We start from the raw sequence: 25,418 nt of genomic DNA on the forward strand, positions 1-25,418 counted from the left end.
TGTCAACCTGTAAATATAAGAATCAGCCTGATCCATAAGTCACTAACACCTAATGGCACAAAAGCTTCCAGGTATCATGGAGGGTCAGAGAGACAAACATATAAAAATATAGGGTGCTCAGAAAAATGCACCTGGGATCTTCTTATAGAAAAATGTTTATAAATCAAGAATTACAGTGCATGTGGGGAGAAGCTCAGGGCCACATACAGGGCATTCTTTCAAGAACATTTTTCCAGCACATTTGCAACCACACCTGCCAGTCCAGCCTTAAGAGATTGGGTCTGCAGTTTCCACTAGGACTTCAAGGTTCCTGCCTCACCATTTATAGTTAATTAGGGGCAAGGACTGTTTATCTGGGATCAGGAGGGGGAGGTATTGAATTAACAAAGGACAAAGGAAACCCAGTGGAGGACACCATTCATGAAGGTGGCCTGATTTGGGCCAAGCAAATCTCATGAGATCATGGCTACCACCCTGTCCTTGAAGGTCTTCCATATAGCTCCAGGAACTGGGAGGTAGTTTTAATCACAGACAGCCCTCATCCCTGTTGGTTGTGTTTTATTTGATGATCCTTGGTTAAATAAGGACATACTCTGCAGTTTTTAGGTAATTATACATTCTCTAACTCCTCAGTGAGACAGCTAAGAGATCTGTGTTACTTCCTTCACATATATAAATAAGTTTCAATAAAAATCGGGGCATGAATAATTTCTTTCCTTCACCAATAAGAAGCTACCCATATGGAAGGCCATTCGGAAGACAGGAAGTAAATTTTCTACTAGAAATTTTTTTTGAATTAACAAGGAAAAGAGGATGTTTGGTTCTTTCTCTTGAATTTGACGAAGAATCGAGGGCTTTCTCGAAAAGATTTGTCACGTAGGGTCATTTGTCACTGAAAGGTTAAAAGGCATATGAAATGTGAGTCTCTAGGAACCATCCTGCGGTGGAACCTAGGCGATTTGCTACCCACCAGTTTTGTGGGATGCAACTTTTCGAGGTAAACAAACACAAATGCTCCTCCTCCGGGGCGGGGGCGGTGCCTGAGCGATGCACCAATCACAGCGCGCCCTGCCCTATATAAGGCCCTGAGGCCCGGCCACTTTTCACACTTGTAGGTGGTTGTTAACGTCCTTCTTCTTCTGCTATGTCAGAAACAGCTCCTGCAGCTCCCACTGATTCTGTTCCAGGCCCAATGGAGAAGCCGCCTGCCAAAAAGCGGGGGAAGAAGGCGGTCGGCCTGACAGGTGCAGGTCGCAAGGCTCGGAGTTCCTCTGTGTCCAAGTTGATCACTGAGGCTCTTTCTGAGTCCCAGGAGCGAGCAGGTGTGTCCTTGGCTGCGCTCAAGAAGTCCCTGACCGCCGCAGGATATGACGTTGAGAAGAATAACAGCCGCATCAAGTTGGCGCTTAAGAGTCTGGTGGGCAAGGGTGTTTTGGTGCAGACCAGGGGTACTGGTGCCTCTGGCTCCTTCAAGCTCAGCAGAAAGGCTGCTCCTGAAGCCACCAAGGCCAAGGTCAGAAAGCCTGCTTCTGCCAAGGCTAAGAAGCTGGTCCTGTCCAGGGACTCGAGGTCCCCAAAGGGTGCCAAAACCAACAAGGGAACCAAAAAGCCCAGGCCTACACCTAAAAAAGCTCCAGCAAGTGGGAGGAAGACCAAAGGAGCCAAGGGCATCCAGCAGCGGAAGAGCCCTGCCAAGGCCAGAGCAGGGAAGCCCAAGACTGGGAAGCCCAAGCTGGCTCTGCAGAAAGCCAACCCTAGGAAGGCGGCTTCGAAGAAGTGAAGAGAAGAGATAAGCCCAATTGTCTACGAACCCAAAGGCTCTTTTAAGAGCCACCCAAATTTTTAAAATGGCTTGACACTGGAAAAATATAAAACTAGTTAGTGCTTATATTGTACTAGCAAGGTGAGTTACACTAGTGAGGTAGTCAAAGTTGACCACATGAGATGGCAAATGTAGTTGGGGTAGAGAAGGGTGTGCTGTAGAAGAGGGTCTGCTTTGTGGAATTATCTGCTTCTGGAATTATCAAAATGGAGAACAGGAATAAGTCAGCACAGAAATAAGCCTCATTTTGTTGAAAAAGAAAAATGCTTAAGTCCAGTTTACCCTTTTAAGGTGTATAATTCTAGTCAGTTTCCCTGGTGTCCATTGACTGAATTATGAATCATGGTGTTCAGGATTGGGGATAGGGAAGTTGAACCTTTCATTAACTTTAATGTTCCTCCGGTGTGATGGTTGAATATACTTTCTGTGTACAGTTGCAAGAATGTCAAGTAGTGTTTATGCTATGAGATGACTGATACATCAACAAATGTCATCTTTCATAATGTGTATTTTGAAACTATTGGTCTAGTAGGAATGTCATCTTAAATTTTTTTTTTTTGGGGGGGTGGTACTGGGGATTGAACTCAGGGCACTCTACCACTGAGCCATAACCCTAGCCATATTTTGTATTTTATTTAGAGACAGGCTCTCCCTGAGTTGCTTCCTGCCTCACTATATTGGTGAGGCTGGCTTTGAATTCGAAATTCTCCTGCCTCTGCCTCCAGAGCCATGAGATTACAGGTGTGTGCCACAGCACCTGGCTGATCTTAATATTTTAATATATCTTATTTATGAGAGTGCCAGAGCAGTCCACAGGCCAAGATACACTGAAGTAACTATAAAAGTTACCTAAACCTTTATAGAAATATTTGTGACTCTAGTTGTTAGGGCCCAAATTAAATCTTCCTGTCCTAAAAATTGTATAAGTACACAGGGTCCAAGCTGAAGTACCTTAAATTTTTAATTTTTCCTTAATTTGATTTAGCATTCTTACATAACTATCATAAATATTAAGTCTATGCTAATGTAAACTTTTTTTTTTCAGCTGTGGTTTCAGGAGTAACTGAACAAAACCCACTGCAAAACTATGCAGTGCATTCCAGTATGTTCTTCAGTGGCTCACTAGGTCCTCACCTCTCATTTATATATTCTGGCTTTTTTGCAAAAATTGTGCACTAAAATGGAACATAACCTAACAGATTTCTATGTGTAGCTAATCAACCCAGTTCTTGGCTGCCTTTAAGCTGATGTTCCTCATGTTCCTATGAGGCTGGAATTGTGAGAATGGTCTAAGACCAGGCTTCATTTGTCTGACCTGGCGGTGAGCCCATATAGGATGAAGGATGCCTCACCACCAAACCCCAAGTTACAATACTGGGGCTCCCTACAGGTTGCTCTTGGTGTTACCAACCTGTCTCCAGTTTTCCAAGTTTTTGTACAGGCCTTACAATATAGCCAATCATTTTTCCTGTAGTCCTGAGGCACATTAGTCTGTAGTACAGTGCAAATGTTAATAACATACTGAACTTCACGGCCCATTGAGTGTTTTGCCTGAGAAGCTTAAGTTGTGCAATACATGTCATGAAACACGAGGCTATGTGCAAACTCCTCAGACCATCCAGCCACACGTAAAAGGGGCGCTTTTCAAATGCTTCCAAACGTATTAAGCAGGAGCACCTCAGTCCTTTCGGTTTTATTTGTGCTCATTTTAAGCGTTTAAAACATGTGCTGCCGTCTTGGCCTAAGATTCATCAAGTCATTTTCCCTAAGAAGCCTTATAATCCCTTAAGGCCAGTCCAGCTCTTTACATGAATTCGTGGGCGGCCCTGAAAAGGGCCTTTAGTTGGGGAAAGCAGGTGATGGCGGCACCAGGACGCTCAGCCCCCGAAGCCGTAGAGGGTGCGGCCCTGGCGCTTGAGCGCGTAGACCACGTCCATGGCCGTGACCGTCTTGCGCTTGGCGTGCTCCGTGTAGGTGACGGCGTCGCGGATCACGTTCTCCAGGAACACCTTGAGCACGCCGCGGGTCTCCTCGTAGATGAGCCCGGAGATGCGCTTGACGCCGCCACGGCGGGCCAGGCGGCGGATGGCGGGCTTGGTGATGCCCTGGATGTTGTCGCGCAGGACCTTGCGGTGGCGCTTGGCGCCGCCCTTTCCCAGGCCTTTCCCTCCTTTGCCGCGACCTGACATGGCTGCGAACAGTGCCGCCAGACCTAACAAGCCCTTTAAATAATACTCATGCGGACCTGATTGAAAACCACTTACGTTGGCTGGGGTTTTCCAAATTAGGTCACCGAAGGGGGTGGAGCAAAAAGAGCCTCGATGTTTTGATTGGTCAGTGAAACGTAGCTTTTCATTGGGCGGCTGCAAGGAGAGGTACTGATTGCTTTGGGCTGAAAAGCTTTGCTTCTGCTTTGTATTGCATTATCCTGTCTTTGCGCTTCTGCAAATTGCGATTAATCTTATTCGGTCAGTGTCACTAAGAAGGAGTCCCATCCCACATTTCCTTCTATTTTCACCTAGTAGGCATAAATTAGGTAGGGGTTCCTTGGGCGTGAGTACAAATAACGTCTAAAATGGATTCTTGTACTGCAGGTATTCCTCTTTAAACCAACACATTTTGATTGTCTCTGTGCTGGGTAAAGTTTAAGGCTGGCCATGACAAAAGTACCTAAAGTCTCTTTTATGCTTGGGAATATGAAACGGTAGAAAAACAACTGCAAGTTAAATCTCCCTCCTGTTTCCTAATTTGAGTCAACATTTATTGACTTTTTATTTTATTTTTTGGCAAAAGTCTGAATCGGAACAAGAGAACAGAGCTAAGCTTGAGGGCTTGTGTAATCAGTTACCTCTCTTCCCTTTCCGGGACTGCTGAACCTGTCTGATCTCCAGGAAATTCCAAACGGGCTTCCCTTACTGCCTGTATTCATCCACTTTCAACTTGCTCAGGTTTTGGAGAGTTGGGATTAATTGTAGTACTAGGCTAATACTTGATTAAGGTCATTACAGAGCCTACAAATTCCTTCCTGGGAGTCCTTTGATAAGATTATTGATGTTAAAATAAGGCTAATCACACTAAGAAAACAAAAACAAAACCAGACCAAAAGAAAAAAAAAAAAAAAAGAAAGAAAGAAATAGGTCTGAATAAGGTTGAAAGTCTCTTCAAACCAAGTTTCTCCTTAGCTTCCTGATGCAGATTTTGATTTTGGAAATTTTCTCACACACACACACACACACACACACACAGGGTACTGAGGATTAAACCTAGGGGTGCTTAACACCTGAGCTACACCCCCAGACCTTTTTATCTTTTATTTTGAGACAGGGTCTAAGTTGCTTAGGGCCTTGTTAGATTGTCTAAGCTGGCTTGGAATTTATGATCCTCCTGCCTGGGCCTCGGAGCCACTGCAATTACAGGCAAGGGACAATCACTGTTGTCTGAAAAAATAAACAGGCACACTGCCCACCTCCCCTCAGTTAACAGACTTATTGTGGATTCTTAGAATGAGACTATGACGAGATATACAAGGTGTGACAGCCTCAGACCTGCTCACATGAAAAGAGATGCACTGGGAAAAAGAGATCCAGAGGGGGCAGGAAAACCGCAAATGTCATATGGTTTGTAACACTTCTAAACTCATCAAGTGGTTTTCTTCTGTCCCCAGATTGAAAGGTTTTAGATTCCTGACTCCCCATCACACACTTTTAGCAGATTTGCTAAGGCTGAAGGTCAAATATAGCAGAGAAAAAGTACAAGGACCCAGACCATTCACAAAACTCTGAATCTCAATGTGCTTTTTAATTCAGGAAAATAAAATTATAGTGTATAAAGTATGGTAATTTTGTGCCCTGACACACATGCCAGAAAGTGCCATCTTTGGTTAAACTGGAGTTTTATGTTGTCTTTTCCCCAACATTATTTTGCCTATTAGATTGTTAATAAACCTCACTTTTATTTCACATTTGTTTCTTTTTTTCTATTATCTATTTCAAATATCCTCTGTTCTAATTTTTCTCAATGACAGAGACTAAAAGGGAAAAAAAAGGATGATCAAACAAATAGACAAACATATGTATAAATACACATATAAATATATATGTAGGTATGTGTTAAAAATTGATTTTTCTATTCTAGGAAGAGTAGTACCTGATCATGGCTTGGGAGAAGGAAGGCTCATTCCTGAATATAAATGGTTCCCTATTCTCCTTTCCTTTTCCTCTTCCTTCTGGGTGAATCTAGAGTACCAGAACCCATTCACACAGCCTGTGAACTAGGCCCTTCAGGTAAAAACTCTGCAAACACGTCGTGGCTACTAGAACATATGAAGCACTCAAACAAAAGTATAATATAAATCTTTAAAAATACATACTGTCCAGACTGCTGCCTCCCCCACTAACTCCATCAGAATAACCAAGTTAATGGATAACCAAGTTAATGGATAACCAAGTTAACTTTTTAAAAATAGTTCTCAACAAAAGCTGTCCAGCATTCACTATGACTTTTAGTAAATAATTATTCTTTAGTGAAAAGTAAAGAAACACGAGGTTAGAAACACCTTGGAGCTATATCACAATGATGGAAGTGCCCAAGCACAGTCTCTAGGGGCTCAGACCTCCCGGGCTGTAAAACATTCCCATAGCGCCCCCAGACAGACAGTCAGCACCCCTACCCCACCCCTGGTCTGGGCAGACAGCTCTGCTAGATGCTGGCTCCCCTCACACCCATCTTGGGCTTCAGAGTGTTTCTCTTTTCTAGCCTCTGGCCTTCACCCTGGCTAAGAGCACAGACTCACCTTCCCTGGCTTACTCAGTCATCAGCATTGGCACATCTTTGGCTCAGTAGCATGCACTATGGACCTCCCAGTTTTCCTTTCTTCCCCTCTTTATTCTTCTAAGAGAATGTTCCTGCTTTTTCTCTGCAGTCCAAGTTTTCTTTTTCATGTGTACTCGCTGGGTCTGCTCTTTCGTGTGGACACTCTTGTAAACACTATTACTGTGCTTTGAACTGCTTTTTAAAGAAGTTATTTGGACAGTTATTTTAAACATTTGCTTCAAAATTTTTATAAACTTGGTTGCAAATACATTTGATTTTCAAAATTCTCTTGAATACTTTCTTAGTCACATACACGTAAAGCCCAAAGAAAGAATTTTGTATTTGCTTTAATTGGGAACTCAAATTTAGACAAAAGAAAGACCATTGATAGTTAAATCCATATTTTAAAAAGATGTCCCTGTACAAGTGGCTAAGCTCTTTGGGCAGTCGTGAAGTTGGTTATTGACTGTTTTATCAAAGTCCAGTGCAGCAACTCAGCTTAAGGAATGGACCTAGGACATTCCATGTACCTACAGAGTAAAGTTACCTGACAAGACGTGCACTGAAGTCTATACAAAGATTGGTAGTTACCTTCTAAAGAGTGTGTTGAAGATTCCAAAATTCTTTTCAGAATTTTAGGACTGAAATCCATAATTTGATTTCTCAAAAATAACAACAATACTTCCTCCACAAATCTGGTAGCTAAAACTATTTGTAGAGCTTCAGTACTACCCATTTCAATATTTCTCATGTCCATCATAGGTCTGAATGATACAGAAAAGAAATGGAAATGACACAGAGAATAAATGGAAATGTGAATCTAATAGGTAGAAATTTTTATACTACAGAAAAAATATTCTTAAATTAAAAAAAATACATACCTGAAAAAATGTTTCAAAATATTTCTGATAAAATTATAGGGCTGTAGTAAATTCTGAAATGTTAAAACAAATTCCATCCTCAGGATAGAAGCATGGAAGTGTTGCTACCGAGCAGCAGATGAATGCTTGGGGTTATACCCCAAGAGGACAGGAACAGAGCCACACATGTTTCTGAATGCAAAGGTAAGTGTTGTGTAGGGGTTGAGAGCTTGACTCTGAGACAGATTCACGGGATTGAAACTGCAGCACCCCATTTCTACCTGTGTAAGATTCAGAAAGTCACATAACCTCTCTGTGCCTTGGTTTCCCTAAAATCAAAATAAGGGTAACAGAACAACAGTAGTTCCTTCTTCACAGGGTTCTTTGGAGGAATTACATTAATGTTCAGAAAAAAAGGCTGATATCTAGTAACAAGAACTAGCATGAAAATAGTTTTAGAAGGCATTCATGCCACAGAAGACTCTACTGAGGATGCAAATATGTCTGGGCAAAAAATAGGCAATAGAGAAGGATCTACTCAAGATACACCACATGGACCTTGCACTCCTTAAACTGCTGCTAAGAAACAGAATGCTGAGCATCTGTGCCATGCTGCACAGCCTTGTGGAAGCAGCCGAGCTTCGTAATAAAATTGTCCTGCAAAGTGTTTTCATATTATGTTTATATTCTACATGTTATTACATTGTTGGAGTAATTCCTGATGCAAAGGGGAGAAGAACAAATTATGACCCTGAGTCTAAGGGTTGACCCTAAGTCTACAATACATGCCCACATGTGAGCATCGCTAATGCTTAAAGCCATGCCAATCGCTGGGACAGCCAGTATTCAGTCAGAGTGTGGTTAGAACCGAAACAGGGGGTGAAAAACAACTTTATAAGAAAGTTTGGCAAGTTACTGAAAGAGGTTGCTTTTAAGTGTGCCAGTTTCACGATACATAAAGCACACTCAGCACCAAAACTGAGGCCCAGCAGGCCCCCTCAGCCACTGCACTTGGCTCGGATGACCCGGTGGCTGTTCTCCTGGCCTGTCACCGACTGATGCAGCTCACAGTGACCTGGGATTCCAGCCGCTGCAACAGCGGGACTCTGTTGTTTTTTTTCCTCTAATTTTAGACGCTTTTCTCTGCCAGTGTTCCTTGCAAAGGCCCTCTTTGGACCCTTCACCTTCACCCACCCGCTAGCACCCCAGACACGTGACACGGTGACCCCGTTATCACGGCCACCAGGTGGCGCCACCCCCCTAACTCACCCGCTGAATTTTTGCCAAAGGCGAAAGGTGCAGAATCTAAAATGGGGGTCTTCTATTCTTCCCCTCCCCGACACAAGGATCCTTTGCTCCTAAATGACTACAGGACATATATGTATAATAATCAAAATACATTCTACTGTCATATCTAAAAAAAAAGTTAAAAAAAAAGACATAGGCCTTCAATTTTTTCAAATGTAGCTGGCCTTAAAAGTTGATGAACAAAGGCCAGAAAAATTAAACTGAAAGAAAATAGCGCTTTATCATTTCTATGGTAGAAAAAAATTAACAGGCCAGTCTCTGATTAATCCACATATTCTTGTGAAGATTAGGGTGTTTCTTGAAATTTTAGTCTGAGTGAGACACAACAAATACAACACAAGCCATTGCAGAATTAATTGTAACATCCATTCAGGAAGTAGGATAAGAGATGCCCTTGGGCATTCTGTTTGGAGTTTAGTATTAGTTATTTAAAAATATGCTTGGTTTGAAGATAAAATAACCAATGTCTTATGATTAGATGGTAATGTCTCGACAGTGAATAAAAACAATCAATTCAGCAACCACAGTTTAATGAAAGTATTCCATGGAAAAAAATATAAAAAACATTAAAAGCAACGTGAATGTCTTCTACGTGAACAGTTAATTATATGCATGATGAACAATATTGTAAAATCATGCCGTAAACACCACAATTGTGAGCACATGTGTGTGTGTGTGTGTGTGTGTGTGTGTGTTTAATTCATATACTGTAATGCAGCAGTATACATGAGTCGTCGATAGAGTTTATCACTGGCCCGTGGAACGGTAGCTTTAATTTTATTTTCAACTTTTCCACAGTGAGCTCAATTTTACTTTATTCTATATAACTCTCATAAACAGAAGAAAAACATGAAGTTTTTTTTTTTTTTTTTAAGTTGAGATTCTCTGCTCAAATTCAATGCCTACCAACAAACTTTTGAGCTGTGCTTGGTTTCTTGAGGCACCTGCCTTCCCACAGTGCCACAGCACACGTAGCCAAATGTATACATTGCAGCCAAAAGTATGAGGCAACAGAAAGTAGACCCATGGCACCTGGATGGAGATCTATGGACACATGCAAACATGACTCTCCAACACGCTTGGGTGACTCACTTTCCCAGAAATCTGCAAGTGACTGGGTTAGACTGATTTTTTAGGATGTGCATAACTGGGGATGAGAACCAGCAGCCCCTGGAGGATGCCTGGGTGTCCTCCAGGCTGCCTGACAGCTTCCATTTTCTCAGCTAACAATGAGAAATACTGCTCTAGTTTGAAGAGGGAAGTGACATCAGGATTCTGGCTCCAGAGGCAATGGCTGAAGGTGGACGCAATCAAGTCCAGTACAGCCACCAACTGAACACACCAATCACAGTCCTCCTATGGGGGTTAAAGAGAGTCAGAAAGAACAGCAGAGGAGTGGGACCACACTCGGGGTCCTTCCCACATGTAGTGAAGGATCAAGCAGCCAGATGACTGAGTCTGAAAGCCATCTCTGTCCCTGGCAAGCGGCAAGGCAAGATGCTCTGTAGTTCACTTTCTTCCTCTAAAAGGCAGGGTGGGAGAATAACAGTACCTACCTTGTAGGATTAGTATAAGAACTGCACGCAGTAATGCTTGTGAGTAGAGGCTCAGAACAGACTGACACCAGGCACTTTTGGAAAACAAGGGTCAGCCTCATTATCATTACTATGATCATCCTCATCATGATTTCCTTTGTCAGAACAACAAGACAAGGTACTTTGGGTCCAGCATACCAAACAGGCATCACAAACGCAGGTGCCATTTAACTCTGAAAACCTATAGGACATCTTTGTGCAAATGAGGAAAAGGTGGCCCTCCTTAATCTTCTCCCCTGCCATGGCTTTTCTCAGATGTTAAAAGGAACCATGAGTCCCTAAAATGTAAGGAGCCCTCTTCCGCATATAGGAGATGAGATGACATAGGTGTGTGGGGTCCGAGGCGAGAGAGGAGATGAGGGAAGTCTCCACAGTCAGCCTGAGATCTGAGAACCAGCTCTGGGGGACAGGTCACAGCCTGGGTTGCTGTCACGCAGGAACCCACCCCAGGTGGAGGGAACTTCCAGGGAAGTGAGCAGGGGAGACTGGAGCAGAGTTCTGCAGCACCTTCTGTGTGGAAGGCCCAATTCTGTCCCCAAACACTGAGGAGTCCACAAGTGCGCCTGTCTGAGTCGGGCTGTGTTTCCTTCCTCCCTGCAGGAGGTCAGCAGGCTGCGCCTCACTGGCAATCGGCTAAGACATAGTCCCTGGCGATGCCTCCTGTGAAGACAAGAGGCCCAGGGGCAGGCAACACAGACCAGGCCGCGCTGTGCCTCTTCCTGTCCCTCCCTTCCCCGTTCATCCCTGACCACTTGTACCAGGGCTCTGGATTTCAGGCACCATCATGGCTGGTCTGGAACTGTGTGTTGGCTTTCTACCTGGTCTCCTCCCTCTTCCCACCAAATCATTCACCACAAGGAAAGCAAGGTCCTCCCTGCTGTGTCCCCTCACTGATGCCCAGTGCTCATGACTCTGCAGGGCCCAGGACTCTGCATGAGCTGATGACTGTCTTCCCGTCTTTTCCCCCCACAACAGAAGTCCAGAGGGTCAAACTGGTGACATTCAGGAATGCAAAGCCAGGGGCAAGGCACAGTGACCACGGCTCTCCTGCCCACTTGGTCCTCCTTGAGTGGTCGCTCAGCGGTGTGGACCCTGTGATCCTCAGCCTCATCTGAAGATCCCCCTTCGTCAAGGTTCAGAGCCATTCTTGACCCTAGTGGACAGGACCCATCCTTCCTTGGACACCCTGAAGCATTCGTGTCACACCTGCTGGGCCTCAGGGGTCTCCTCAATGGTACTCACTTACCATGGATTTCATCCCCTACAGGACTTGGGTAGTGGCTTCCTTAGCCTCAAAGCCCCTGCTGTTACTTAAACTTGTGAAACAGCACCTGCTCAAAGGGAGTCTGCTGAGTCCAGAACTTCATCAGTTCCCTTCCTGCTGCCCAAGGACGGGACTCCCCTGCCTGCTTCCTTCAGGACTAGGACACCCTGGGAGGAGGCCCAGTACCTCCTCCTCTCCTACTCACTGGAGGCGTGCTTCTTCCTTAGAGTTCGGAGTAAAACTCCAGTAAAGACGACGAGGATGCAAACCATGGTGCCACTGACGACCCCAATCACCAGGGTGCTGGGCGACGAGGGCGCTGAAACAGTAGAGCAAGTTCAAGCCCACGACTACCACCCTGACCCCAGCAGGCCCCGCCCTCAACGCCACCCGGACCACCCCTGCCCGCACAGCAGATGTCCTCAGCCCAGAGGGCACCTACCCCAGGTGGCCATGAGGGGCTGGTCCAGGCCTGGGTGCCCCACCTGGCAGGTGTGCCTCTGCTCCTCCCCAGGGGGCACAGCCAAGGCCACCCAGCCCTGGTAGGTGCCGTCCCCACTGGGCAGCACGTCCTGAGGCTCAACCTTCTTGGCATCCAGTGGCTGGCTGTCCTTCAACCACCTCATGCTGATGTTCTGGGGGTAGAAGTTCAGAGCCCGACACCGCAGAGTGGTCACTGCAGAGGTCACATGACGCGTCACCTTCACCCATGGAGGCACTTGACAAGAAAGAGGAAGAGTGAGGACAGGGGGACTTTCATCCTGCCAGCAAGATTAGGGTTTCACTTCCCTCCAAAGGTTGGAGGAACGCACCCTTCAGAGAGAACAAACTGCAGCAGGGACATCTTTGTTCTAAGATGGTTTCCATGATCTACGTCTGAGGCAGTGACACTTGGAGATTAGTTACATTTATATAAGCCTGACCCCCGCCTACTATGAAAATATGTATAACTGTTACTGTTCTGACAGGTGAAGTCTCCCTTTACCTGGATCAAAAATGACTGAATACAGATTATCCATTCTTCTGGATCGACCCTGCATTCATTCTCGTAAGAAAGGGCCTTGTAAGGCAGGCAGGCTGCAGCAGTTACTGCCATGTTTTATAAAAGTAACTTTAATCTCCAAGAGACTCTGCTGCCCCGATACATCACCCCACTTGGTATTTTCCTGCCCAGGAATTCATGGTACCTCAGACACTTCCTCTTAAGTCATGTGCATAAAAAACCAACTGAAACCATTGACTGGAGGTCGCGTGGTCTATCTCAATTATAAGGTGAAGACCCTAGGATTGGGAAGATCCTTTCCAGAACATTGAGAGAGATGCACAACTTCAACCACTTCAAAATCTCAGGAGGGATCCCCTGCCTTGTGTCCCCCTCCTGCTATCTCCAGAGCATGGGGCACGTGGGTGCATACCTTGCTGGTCCAGAATGCCTCTCCCCAGCTCCAGGAGCTGCCGCAGCTGCTGGGGGCAGTCCCTCTGAAGGTAGACCTTGTTCTGCTTGGCCCGAATCTGGTGCACTTCCCACTCCAGCTTGGTGGGCCAGGCCTGGGGCTCTGCTGCCCTCCAATCCAGTGTGTCTGGGCAGAACTCCAGGTGGTCCTGCCCATCGTATCCGTACCTCCAGAACCCCCTGGTGCTGTTGTCTGCTTGCACCTCGCAGCCAAGCATCACCTGCAGGGTGTGAGACTCTGGCAAAACCCCAGCCTTGTTACCAACACCAAAGGAGTAGGTTCCTGCCCCGACATCCCCAAGGGCCCAGTCGGCTCAGGAAGAAAACTCCCTTCCTCTCCCTTGCCTTCTAGCTCCTTCCATCAGATGCACCCCTGAGGTGGTAAAGTACTCTGGCCCCTCCACGTACCCTTGCTGTGGTTGTGGTTGTCCATGATGGTCCAGAAGTCCACCGTGAACATGTGGTCCCAGCCTTTCAGGCTCTGACTCAGCTGCAGCCACAGTTGGCTTGAGGTCCTGCCCTGGACCCAAGGGGCTCTGGCTTCGGCTCTGCGACTCTCATGATTGTAGGACACAAACAACTGGTCATCCACATAGCCCAAAGCCTCAAACAAGGGCAGCCCAAGGTCCAGCTCTGAAGCGCCCATGAAGAGGTAGCGCAGAGAGTGGGACCCTGCAGACAGAGCCAAGGCCATCAGCAGGGGGCAGGGGGAAAAGGGAGGCAGAGCATCATCTACCACCAGCGGCTTCTGGTGCTGACCCTGAGGAGAGAGACACAGCCGCATTCCCTGGGCTTGAAGCCCTGGCTGCCCTCTCTTGTTGCTGCTCCCTGTGCTGCACAAGGCTGCCCACCACGCTGCCCCCACCCCACTCCCACACCTGGGCCACTTCTCCAGGAGCCAGGACCCTGGGGAAGCCCGAAGGCATCTCCAGCCCTGGTGGTTGAGCTTAGGATGGTTGCTCACAGCTCTCTAGAACCAAGTCCCCAAGAAGTTGCTCCCAGTGGAGCTTTTTTTCCAGCATAGCTGCTTGATTCGAATCTCAAATTCACGTCCAAAACCAGGCTCTTGATTTCCCCCACAAACTGCCTTCGCCATCTCATGAACAGCCTCACCAATCACTGCATTTCTCGTCCAATTAAATTAACATAGAGTCACATAATTAAAAAGAGTCACTTTTGAATTGGCTCTTTCATGCCATGCATAGGTCCTTCAATGACTTCCTTCAAAATACACTCAGAATATCAACGTCCCCCCACCCCCCCTCAGCACTCCATCATTTCTGGCCTCCAGGAGGTATGGCTTCCTGGCTGGTCTCCCTTAAAAACCTGCCTCCATGTCATCTGCTGGAGTCCACACTCCAGTCTGGGGGTGCTGCATGACCTTGACTTAGGTAGTCCTGTCCGCCTTTTTCTTCCTTCAGCCCAGTGGTTCTCAGTGAGGAGATTTTGTCTTTTGGGAACATTGGCAATATCTGGATATATTTAGTGGTCACCATGGGGAGGAGGGTGCTGCTCCTAGTAGCATACACTGAATAGAAAACAGCAGTGCTGCTAGTGTCCTACCGTGCCCAGGACAGTTCCCTCCAACACCAAAGCTGAGTGTGTTGAGAAAGCCTGCTCCGACCAGCTTGCCAGGCCCACTCAGTTCCCTGGTTTCCTGGGAAACTCTGTTCCCAATCAGTCCCAGTGTCCACCTTACTTTTTTCAGATCTCTGTTCAAATGTCAGAGCGACAGAGAGGCTGGCCCTGACCTCCCTGCTTCACATCTTCACAGAACCCAGCGGCTACCCCATGTTGTGTATTTTTCTGCTCATTTGTCTATTATGAAAAATATCAGAGGGCAAAGACTGGGCTCTGGGGCTGGGGATGTAGCTCAGCAGCACAGCGTTTGCCTAGCAAATGCAAGGTCCTGGTTCCATCCCCAGGGACCCAGGGAAAACAAAAACAAAAGACAACTTTGTGTTGCTCTCCCCTTGGGCCTAGAACAGTACAACACACCATTGAGATTCTTTCTATGCTTCTGAACAACGAATATTTCTGTTCAACGTCGGAATCTGTGAGTCATCCTACAATAATGGTAAAGAATCAAAGGGATGAAGTGGAGACATGGCTTTGCCACCAAAGCCTGGTGTGACTTTGAACGAAGTCACCTGTAAGGGCCCATGCCTCACTCCTGTGTCTGTGAAATCTGGACACAATACACACAGTACCTCCCACTATGTGCTAAGGTAGGTAACTGTCCTGCACTGAGTGCCCAGTTAGGTAACTAGATAGTCAACAGGAGCTAAGAGTGGGGCCACTCTTAGTACCGAATTTAACATCAGAAAACGAAATTGCTTACATTCTTTGAAACCAGAAAAGAGTCATTTAACCTGAGGCCAGCTGTCTACGGAACGGATTAATACTTCTTATTCCCCAAGGCACAATGGCAGTCAAAATCACAGATCTGATGTGGCTTAAAACTGAGTCCACTGCTGAAATGTCATTCTTTGCTTTGGCGTCCTTTGGAAAAGCTCCGTTATTATACACTATCAGAGCTTAGCTGAAGGCGATGCTCTTCCACCGGGTTGGGCTCAATCCTTAACTCCTTAAAGTACCTGGTATTTCCAACAGGAGGACCAGCGCCAGGGACCCGGGAGGACCCGAGACAGGACGCTCAGGGGGCTCCCGGGGCGGGGCCGCCACCCGCTCACAGCGACGGCGGAGAGTGGAGTCCCGCCCGCGCCCCGGGGTCCCTCCGCGGGTGGCTGCCAATCTGCGCCGCGCCGGGGCGCGGAAACGCCGAGCAGCGCCCTGGCCAAGGTCCCGAGGCGATGACGCACGAACGGGGACAGCCAGCGTTAGGGACGACAGAACCGAGGCGAGCCGCGGGCCCCAGGCCGCGGGCGGCCCAAGCGGGGAACTACGAGCTTCAATCCGAAGCGTCCCGTCGGGGAGGAAGCGAGCGAGAGGTTCCAAACGCCACCCAGAGCAGGGACGCGGGGCCGGGGAAGGGGGACGCGCGCTGGGTCCAGGGACCCCGCCTGCACCTCGGGGGCGGGCGCTCCCTCCCGGGGTGTGGGCAGGAGACTGCGCGGGCCGGACCGGGTGGCGGACCGGGCTAAGTTCTCGCGGCCAGCAAACCCCCTCGAGCCGAGGAAAGCCCGTCGGGCCGCCCCTCCCTCCCGCGCTGCGGCCGCAGCCCCGCACTCACGCGGCGGTCGCCCCTGCGGGACCACGGTGCGCACCAGCAGCAGCAGCAGCAGGAGCGGCAGCGCGCGCCGCGCTGGCGGGCCCATGTCCCCTGGCCGCGCCTGGGACTCCGCCTCTGCGCGGGCAGGGAAGCAATGACTCCAGAAGTCACACCGGGCCATCGCCAAGGCCTGTGGTGCCCGAGGAGCTTCCTGGAGAGACCCCTTCCAGGTCACAGGGAAAAGGACGCTTGGTTCCAGGGCCTGGGCTTTTCCCCTTGCAGGCAAGGGCACCTGCTTGTGCCCACTGGGTGAATCCTCACATCTTGAGCAGGTGTTGCCGACCAGGAAGTTTATATCACCATGTTCCCATCTAAATGCTCAATATTTAAATGTTAAGTAATTCAAAACTTTGATGATGAATTTTCAAAACTTTTATCTCAAATTTAGTTTAATTTAATCTTGTTATCTGATTTATAACCAATCTATGTTTTTACAGCGAAAACTTCATTTTGTTTTTTGATTAGCAAATTACATTCCACTGAAATACCTTTACCAAATTTACAAATTATCTGAGGAGTGTGTTACAAATGTTCTAACACATTGATGGGAGCTACTTGGAAAATCATTAAACATATTTACACCCTGCTCCCACCTCCAGATACTCCGATTTAATTGATATGTGCGAGCTAGGATTTTTAAAGCTTCCCTCAACCTTCCCGCTAAAGTTGAAGAATTATGCTTAAAATATTTCTAAGCATGCTGAAAATTTTGCAATTGAAGAAAATTAAAATTGGAAATCATAGTCTCTAAATTGTAGGCACATAAATAAAACAGGATTCAGAAAATTATATGTACACTGCGGTTGTTTTTCCTATTTTTTGTGACAGCTTAATTGAGATAGAATTCATATACCACAAATTCATCTATTTAAGATGTAAGTCAGTGGGTTTTAGTGTACAACCATCACCACAATCAATTTTAGAACATTTTCCACCTCCTCCAAAAGAAACTATTCTATAGTCATAATCTTCCAAGTCCCTCCTTTCTCCCTCCCTCACCAACAGCCCTGGACAATCACTAATGTATTTTCTTTTTGTACAGAACATTTCACACACAGAGAATCATACAACATACAGTTTTTGTTTCTGTTGTGTGTATGTGCCCCTGTGTGAATGTGCCCCTGAGTGTGTATGTGCCCCTGTATGACTGCTTCCATTTAAGATAATGTTTTCATATTTTATGGTAAGCGTACCACACTTACCACATGCCACATTTTATTTTTCCATTCATCAGCTGTGAAAGAAACCTAAACCAGCGTCTGTAGGCAAACATGAGTCCATTCATGAGAGTGGAGACCCTGTTATCTAATAATCTCACAAGGCTCACCTCCTGGTATTGCTGCGCTAAATGTTGAAGCCATGAGTCTTGGTGGGCACAAACCTCCTCCAAACCATTGCAAAGACTTCTACCAGCGGACTCCCTACCGGCTTCTCAGGCTTCAGATGGGACTCCAGCACACCTGGCTTTCCTGGTTCTCTACCTCTGATTGACAGATAGAGTGGGTGGGAGTACAACTGCATTCTTCTTGGGGGTGGGGAGAGTAGGGGGAGTCTATCTATTGTCCTGCCACCCTTGTTGAGAAGATGGTTTTTTCTTCATCTAATAATTTTGGCATCCTTGTCAAAAACCAGTGGACTTTACTGTAATCCCAGTCACTGGGGAGGCTGAGTCAAGAGGATTACAAATTCAAAGCCAGTCTCAGCAACTAAGACCTCTCTTAAAATAAAAATTGTAAAAAGGGCTGGGGATGTGGCTCAGTGGTAAAGTACCCCTAGGTTCAATCCCCAGTTCCAAAAAAAAAAAAAAAAAAAAAAAGAACAAGATCAACTGACTGTAAATGTGAGGATTTACTTCTGGAACATCAATTTTATTCCTGTGATCTATATGCCTATGTTTATGTCAGGACTACACTGTCCAGATTATTGTACCTTTAAACTAAGTTGAAATCCAAAAGTGTGATCTTTCTAAATTTGTTCTTTTTCAAGATTGTTTTAGCTATTTAGGGTCTGGTGAATTCCACATGAATCTTAGGATCTGCTTGTCACTGTCTATGTTTTGTGTATATTTCAAGACTATAAGAAACAAATGCATTTCTCCCTCCCCCTTTCTCCTTCTCCTCTCTCTTCTTCTTCTCCTTTCTCTTCCTCCTTATCCTCCTCCCTCTTGATCTCTCTCTCCCTCTCCCTCTTCTTCTTCCTCTTCTTCTCTGACAATGGAAAAATAGAACTAAAACACTGGCCAATGCCAACATTGAACTTTCAGGAAGGGAATTCAAAAGTTAACATATAAACAAAAAAGGAGCTATCAGTCATGCTCTGGAAGCCATGGAATGCTTACTAGTGCCAAAAGATGCAGAGAAATAAGATCCCGTCTAATCAGAAGTCCCCAGCTGTATGTGTGTGTGTGTGTGTGTGTGTGTAATATATCTTTATATATATCCATATATATACATATATATGATTATAGAGGAGGCTTTATTAGAGTGGCTCACATGAGCAGAGACTGGACAGTCCCACAATAGCCTTCTGCAGGCTGGACAGCTGGAAGAACCAGGAGCTGCTCAGTCCAAGAATCTGGAGCCTCAAAACCAGAGGGACCAATAAGGCAGGCCCAGCCCAAGGCTGAAGGCCTGGAAAATCACTGGTCAGAGTCCACTTTGGAAAAGTGAAGGAGCTGGAGTCCAAAGTCATCAGGTGATCACAACAGCAACTGAAGCACCAGTTCAAGAATTGGGCTTGCCTCTGCCTTGATGTCCTTCTTCCACCATTTGTCCCATTCAGACCTCCAGCCTGTGGGACTGTGCTGCCCACATTCAGGGCAGGTTCCTCCCCAACCTTGCCAATCATCTCTGGAAACACCCTCATTGACAAACCCAGAAGCCTCTTAATCTTAGGCATCGCTGTCTATCAAGTTGACAATCCAGATTCACCATCACACTAGACACTCCCTTTCTTTTCATAGAAATTTTGAGCCTTTCATACAGTGCTGCTTTCCCTGGCCGCTCTCAGTGTCAACTCTCGGAACTCACCAGTGGAACTCCTTTAAACAACTTACAAAGGAAATGTCAGCATGTTACAGTGTTCCTTCCATCCCTCAAACTGCACAAAAGCACACCAGTTTCCTGAATCATCAGATGGCCTTTGCAGATGTTGTTTTTCACAAAGGACTCTTGCACCATGGCTCAACTCAGCAACTCTCATTATATCCTACAGCAATACTTTCCTAAAGGGTCTGAATTTTTTTTTAAACTTTTTTATTTGTTCTTTTTAGTTACACATGACAGTAGAATGCATTTTGAGATATCATAACTTCTCATGGAGTATAACTTCCTATTCTTATGGTCCATGGTGTGGAGTTACATTGGTTGTACATTCATATATGAACATAGAAAAGTGATGTTTGATTCATTCTACTTTCCTTTTCCCACCTCCTCTCCCTTCCTTCTATTCCCCTTTGTCTAATTCAGTGAAATGCTATCCCCCCAATCCCTGCTTATTGTGAGTCAGCACCCACACATCAGAGAGAACATTCGGCCTTCAGTTTTTTGGGGTTAGCTTATTTTACTTAGCATTATGGTCTCCAGTTCCATCCATTTACTGGTAAATACCATAATTTCATTCTTCTCTATGACTGAGTAATATGCCACTGTGTATATGTATCACGTTTTCTTTATCCTTTTATCTGCTGAAGGGCACCTAAGCTGGTGCCATAGTTCAGCTATTGTGAATTGAGCTACTATCAACAATGATGTGGCTGCGTTACTATAGTATGCTCCAGTTCTTTGGGTTTATGCCAAGGAGAGGAATAATTGAGTCAAATGGTAGTTCCATTCCAAGTTTTCTGAGGAATCTCCATGCTGCTTTCTGGAGTGGCTGCACCAATTTTCAATCCCATCAGCAGTGTATGAGTGTGCCTTTTTCCCCACACCCTCGCCAACACTTATTGCTAAGGGATCTGCATTCTGGCTGTCTCAGTTAATGACTTGTTTCCCTGGTAATACTGTAACAGCTATCTGTCTAATTAGTGTAAATATTTGTGTATTATGTTGGTGTTAAGCCCTTGGGGCATCTTTGGCCTAATCTTTTTTCCTACCCTATGGGGGGGGGGATACAGCTCATGTTCAACACTTGTTTAAACAGCATATTTAAATTCCTACTTCAAGTAAATTAATAGGTGTGTGTAAAGTTATGCTATAAACAATAGTAATGATCATATACCATGTATCCTATGGGGGAAAAATAGGTTCTTCAATTATGTGTTGAAATTCTGTGAGAAATAATTACCAGGGATCACGAAGTAACCAGTGACTTGTTAGTCAGCTTTTTATTGCTGTGATCAAAATACATGATAAAAACAACTTAGAGGAGAAACAGGTTTTGGGGAGCTGATGATTTCAGAGGTTCAGTACATTGTTCTGGGCATGAAGTGAGGCAGAACATCATGGTAGAAGGGTGGGGTGGAGGAAAGCTGTCAGCTCATGGGAGCAGGGAAGCAGAGAGGGAGCATGAGGAGGGCCCTGCTCCTCAAGATATAATCAATCCCCAATCACATGCCCTGAGTGACCTACTTCCTCCTACCATGACCAACCTGCCTACAGTTACCACCTAGTAGTCCATTCAAAGATTCAAGTCATCAAATGGATTAATCCACTCATGCAGTTACAGCCCTCTTATTCCAATCTTTTCATCTCTGACCATTGCTATGTTATGGGTCATGTTTCCAGCAAATGAGTTTTTTGGGGGACACTTCATATCTAAATCATAACAGGACAAATAATAACAAAGGAGGTATACCCTCTGCATTTGCTACCCTCTCCCCACCTGCTATGACAAGAAGTGGGAAGACTGGCATCCTTCATGGAGAATGGAGAGGTAAAATGGATCAATTGCACTGCATGGAGTGGTAAGCAGTAGAGTCAATATCCACCCAGTCACTTAGAAGAGTCCACAGAACATTAAGTTAGTGAATGAAAAATGCATGTGTAGAATATACTTTTTGAGAATAACACTTTTAACCAAAAATACCCATTTGGCTCATTAAGAAGGTTTCCTGCAAGAGTGGATGAAAAGTGAGAGATAGGAACAGGAGGAGTATGTAAAATACTTTCCCCCTCTTCTTCTCTCTTCTCTCTTTTTCTTTCCTTCCTTTTTGTAGATGTTGTTCCTGGAGAATTAAAGACCTTCAATACCCTATTCCTGAACAAGTAAGTGGCCAGGGCTGAGTGCTTACTCCACAATGGGAGACTGGAACCAAGGACTGCAGCCGCTGACTCGGTAGTAGACAATAAACCCCATCTTTCTTTACCTGATTAGATTAGCTTTTCCCAGAGAACTGCAATGCCAAGTATGGTCCAAACACCTGCCAAAATGAACACCCAAGCAGAGGGTTGTGGGCGTGTAGAGTCTGATGAGAAGTCTGAAATGAGATACAATGTTTGGGTTCACCAGCAGCACTTGGAATCCTTTCCCCACCTCACCAGCATGTTGGATCCCAGGTCTTCATCCTAACCCCTGCTCTGGTGAATACGCCAGACCCACCCTGGGCCACCAACCTCAGCAGCCCATATTCTTACCCCACTTGATGATGAGGGGCTCCTTCAGGCCTCCACGCTCAGCATGGCAGGAGTACATGGCTTCTTCTCCTCTAGGGACAGTCACATTCACCCAGCACTGACAGGTTCCATTTCCATTCAGCCGACACCCACTGTGGACCAAGGGCAGGGCTTCCTGGCCCCTCCACAAGCTCAGCACGTTAGCACAAGGGAAGAAGCACAGGTCTTGGCACTGCAGCACTGTTTCCCAGGAAGAGCTCTGACGGCTGGTCACAGACACTGAAGGAGACTCTGAGAGCAGAGTGAAAGCAGGATGAGTTCTGAGCTCTCCTGTTCCCTGGGCCACCCTCCTCCCACTTGGAGATGTTAGTTCAGCTCAAGAGACCCAGAAAACACTTGTAGACTGGCCCTGGGCCCTCATCTAGCAATTCAGCCTCAATCCTTCATGATTCTGGAAATCCTCATGGAAAAGTAGGTGGTGTAGGTTGAAGTATACCCCTCCAGAGTTGTGCAAGTCCTAACTTGCTGCACCTGTGAATGTGACCTCATTGGGAAATAGGCTCTTTGCAGATGATCATGTTAGGATGAGTTAATTAGGGTAGCTTCTAATCCAAACTGACGAGCATCCTTATGAAAAGGGAGATTTTCAACACAGGAACTGGTACAGAGGAAAACATGAAAAGACACAGGGAGGAGGCCTATTCAGGTCAAGGCTTCCAGAAGGTAGGAGAGGGCCCTGGAATAGATCTTCCCTCACAGACCTCAGAAGGAACCAAGCCTGAGGACATCTCCATTTCAGTCTTCCAGTCTCCAGAATTGTGAGATAATAACCATCTCTTATTTAATCTCCCAGTTGGAGGTACTTTGAAACTGCAGCTCCAGAAAATTAACACAGGAAATGCTATGGACTGACTCATGTCCCCCACAAACTTATAAACTAAAACCCTGTCCTGGATGTAATGGTATTTGGAGATAAGGCCTTTGCAAAGTGATTAGGACTCAAAAGAGTTCCTGAGTGACGGGAGTCATGCTGATATAAAAAGAGGCAGGAGAGAGAGCCGTCTATTTTTTTTTCTTACTTGCACCCCCATGTGCACCAAGGAGCCTCATGTGAGCACCCAGGAAGAGGCCACTGCCTACAAAGCCAGAAGATAGCCCTTAGTAGGAGTTGAGCCAGTAGAACCTGACCTCAGGCTTCCCAACTTCCAGAACTGAGAGGAAATAAAAGTTCTTTTTGAAGCCCCCGAGTCTATGGTGCTTTGCTAAGTTAGCTCCAGGTGAGTGAAATGTCAAAGAGGATGAATCCTGGAGTCTTGAACAGCACAGCATCTGTGCTTCCAGGAAACGGATTTGCTGAAATTCTGTGAGCAAAATTCAAATATGTAAATTATTTTTGAGACCTTTTAATGAATATAATAAGGTGGCAAGAGCTGGGGAATGTCCCCAGACACTGCTGTTTGATAGAACTCTGAGATGATAGGCATCTTCTAACACTGTCAGAACCATGTGAAAAGTGGCTAGTGTGTCAGAGGAACAACATGCTAAGTTTTACTTGATTTTAACTCATTATATTAGCAGCTGTGGGACAGCACGAGTCTAAGCTGGACTCTGGCTGGACTCAAGGGGTGGGTGCTTGTGTTGCAGCAGCAGGTGACAGACATTCCAGATGTTTCAGCAGGTCCCCAGGCTCAGAAGTCAGGCTGCTCACCCCACCTCTCCACTAATGTGGGGTCGATGTTATTAATGTGCATTTTATGTTCTTTTCCATACAGAAGGATCTTTCAAGAACTCTTTTGGTACTTTAAAAATGTAAGATTCTACTGATTATTTGACAAAACTAAATTAACAGCTCTTCTTTAAACTCTCAATTTGCAAAGTTCATTACTGCATTTATTAATTTAAATACTTAAATCATTTTTGATAGGGATTTGCAATTTAATAACATTTTTTAAACTTTTCAATTGTGACTATAAGTTTGATATATTAGATTTCTAAAGTGTTTTAAATGCTCAATTAACATAACCACCCAAGTGCCTCAGTACCTTTTAAAAGTCTAAGCTCATCCTTCATATGATGAGTCTTAAATATTCTCAAATATTCTAAAAGTGCTTCTAAACTCAGTAAGATATCAAAATAAAAATCACAAGGATCATTGCTATCTCAACTATAACCTTATATCAGTCACAGTCTTTTAATTATCTGAAATACTTAAAATATGAAATATGCATATGTTCTCTCTTAACATAAAATATTAACATAATGGGTTTGATTTACTTTTAACTTATTAGCTTAAATCTACACATCACAAGGTTAAGAGACGCTTACCTAAGTGTGTACCCTAAATAGCTGTGAGGCCGTCAGCCTCCCCAGAATAACTTTGGGTCACCTCTCTTGCTTGACTGTGCATAATGACCAGAGATTTTTAGGTCAGGAAATAATTTCTGAAGCTAAAATACTTAGTACTAATTCTCCTACAATCCAACTGATATGAATTGTGAGTCCTGAGTCCCCTACATGCCCACTCAGTCTACAGCAGGAGCCTCTCCAAGGTCAGGTCCCTGGAAGCAACTGAACTCTGCCTAGTGGTCACATTCCTCACAGCTAGCTCAGTGTGAGGTGTGGTTGTGTGACCTCCATCCAGATTCTGCATTCCTGTGGCCTGTCATCTGGCATGAGGTTGTTCTAGTAACAATATAAGCACAACCTGCAGTCCAATCCACGGTTGCTTAAACAGGACAGTAGGAAGGGTGTGCAAGACAGGAGAAGGGAGCTTCACGAATACTCAGAAAGGAGTTAGGAGAAACAAAACCACCCTGAGTGACATCCTGTGCCCTGGTCCCCAAAATAACTTAACTTGGAATTTACTGAGGCTGGTGCAGAGAGGAACAGCTGCCTGAGGTGAAGGGGTACTTTTTAAATGTATACAGTTTACCAGGTTTTGACTCTCTACCTCATCAAAGGAAAACAGGGTACTTGGGTTTTTCATGTTGAATTTCCAGTCAGGAAGCAGATGCCTCATTCAAACTGAAACATGAATTCCATTCCAGGGAGCTGGTGTGGAGACCATGAAGTAAACGTCACTGAGGTCCCTGTTCAGTTTCTTGTGAGTTTGGTCAGGGATGGCTCCTCCCTTTCTTGTCTGCCTCCCCCATGCCCACAGGCCAATCCCTGCTCTGACAGAACCCAGACCCAGCCACAATGGACCACAGGGCAAGACACTGAGCCACAGTGAATTTCTGATGGACACTGGCTTCCCTCACCTAAAAATGGGGCAAAGGCATGGAGAGTCTCAGGCCAAAGCTAGTCTAACTGATTCCATTAGAGGGACAGTTACCTGATTGCACCAAAGCTTTCTTCCCAGGTCCTGGGTACTTCTGAAGATAGTGCTGACAGTCACCATTGATAAAGGCACCATGGTGCTGAGCCAAGTCTCTATCCTTCTTCAAACTCTGTGCCATGCTTTGGGCCTCAGGAGCATCAGCCTTCCAGCAGAGTGTTGCTGGCTGGAATGTGAGGTAGT

General features: G+C 45.7%; 3 protein-coding genes across 8 annotated transcripts; 1 reads left to right on the plus strand and 2 right to left on the minus strand.

The window, feature by feature from the left end:
- Window positions 1–1,144: 1,144 nt before the first annotated feature.
- Window positions 1,145–2,112, plus strand: H1-6 (H1.6 linker histone, cluster member; the record flags this gene model as incomplete). Its single annotated transcript, XM_081295455.1, has 1 exon — window positions 1,145–2,112. One exon carries the CDS (start codon window positions 1,145–1,147, stop codon window positions 1,778–1,780), a length of 636 nt encoding a protein of 211 aa, XP_081151581.1. The 3' UTR covers window positions 1,781–2,112.
- Window positions 2,113–3,467: 1,355 nt separating this feature from the next.
- LOC308649824 (histone H4) lies at window positions 3,468–4,011 on the minus strand (the record flags this gene model as incomplete). The annotated part of the gene is made up of 1 exon (XM_081295663.1): window positions 3,468–4,011. One exon carries the CDS (start codon window positions 4,009–4,011, stop codon window positions 3,700–3,702), a length of 312 nt encoding a protein of 103 aa, XP_081151789.1. The 3' UTR covers window positions 3,468–3,699.
- Window positions 4,012–9,089: 5,078 nt separating this feature from the next.
- HFE (homeostatic iron regulator) lies at window positions 9,090–16,937 on the minus strand. 6 transcript variants are annotated; one of them, XR_014022011.1, is made up of 6 exons: window positions 16,308–16,937; window positions 13,523–13,786; window positions 13,077–13,352; window positions 12,147–12,379; window positions 11,867–11,980; window positions 9,090–10,324 (listed from the first exon to the last, which is right to left on the minus strand). XR_014022011.1 is itself a non-coding variant. In XM_081294522.1 (6 exons), the coding sequence occupies exons 1-6, from the start codon at window positions 16,465–16,467 to the stop codon at window positions 10,239–10,241; spliced, it is 1,176 nt and encodes a 391-aa protein (XP_081150648.1). In that variant the 5' UTR covers window positions 16,468–16,929; the 3' UTR covers window positions 9,153–10,238. The 6 variants fall into 6 exon arrangements, 3 of the variants coding, with proteins under 3 accessions (XP_081150648.1, XP_081150647.1, XP_081150649.1); XR_014022012.1 differs by having other exon boundaries at window positions 9,142–11,054; window positions 16,308–16,936; XM_081294522.1 differs by having other exon boundaries at window positions 9,153–10,324; window positions 12,104–12,379; window positions 16,308–16,929.
- Window positions 16,938–25,418: the final 8,481 nt, after the last annotated feature.

The sequence above is a fragment of the Spermophilus citellus genome (assembly GCF_964194105.1).
Source record: "Spermophilus citellus genome assembly, chromosome: 5".
NCBI classification, from domain to species: Eukaryota; Metazoa; Chordata; class Mammalia; order Rodentia; family Sciuridae; genus Spermophilus; species Spermophilus citellus.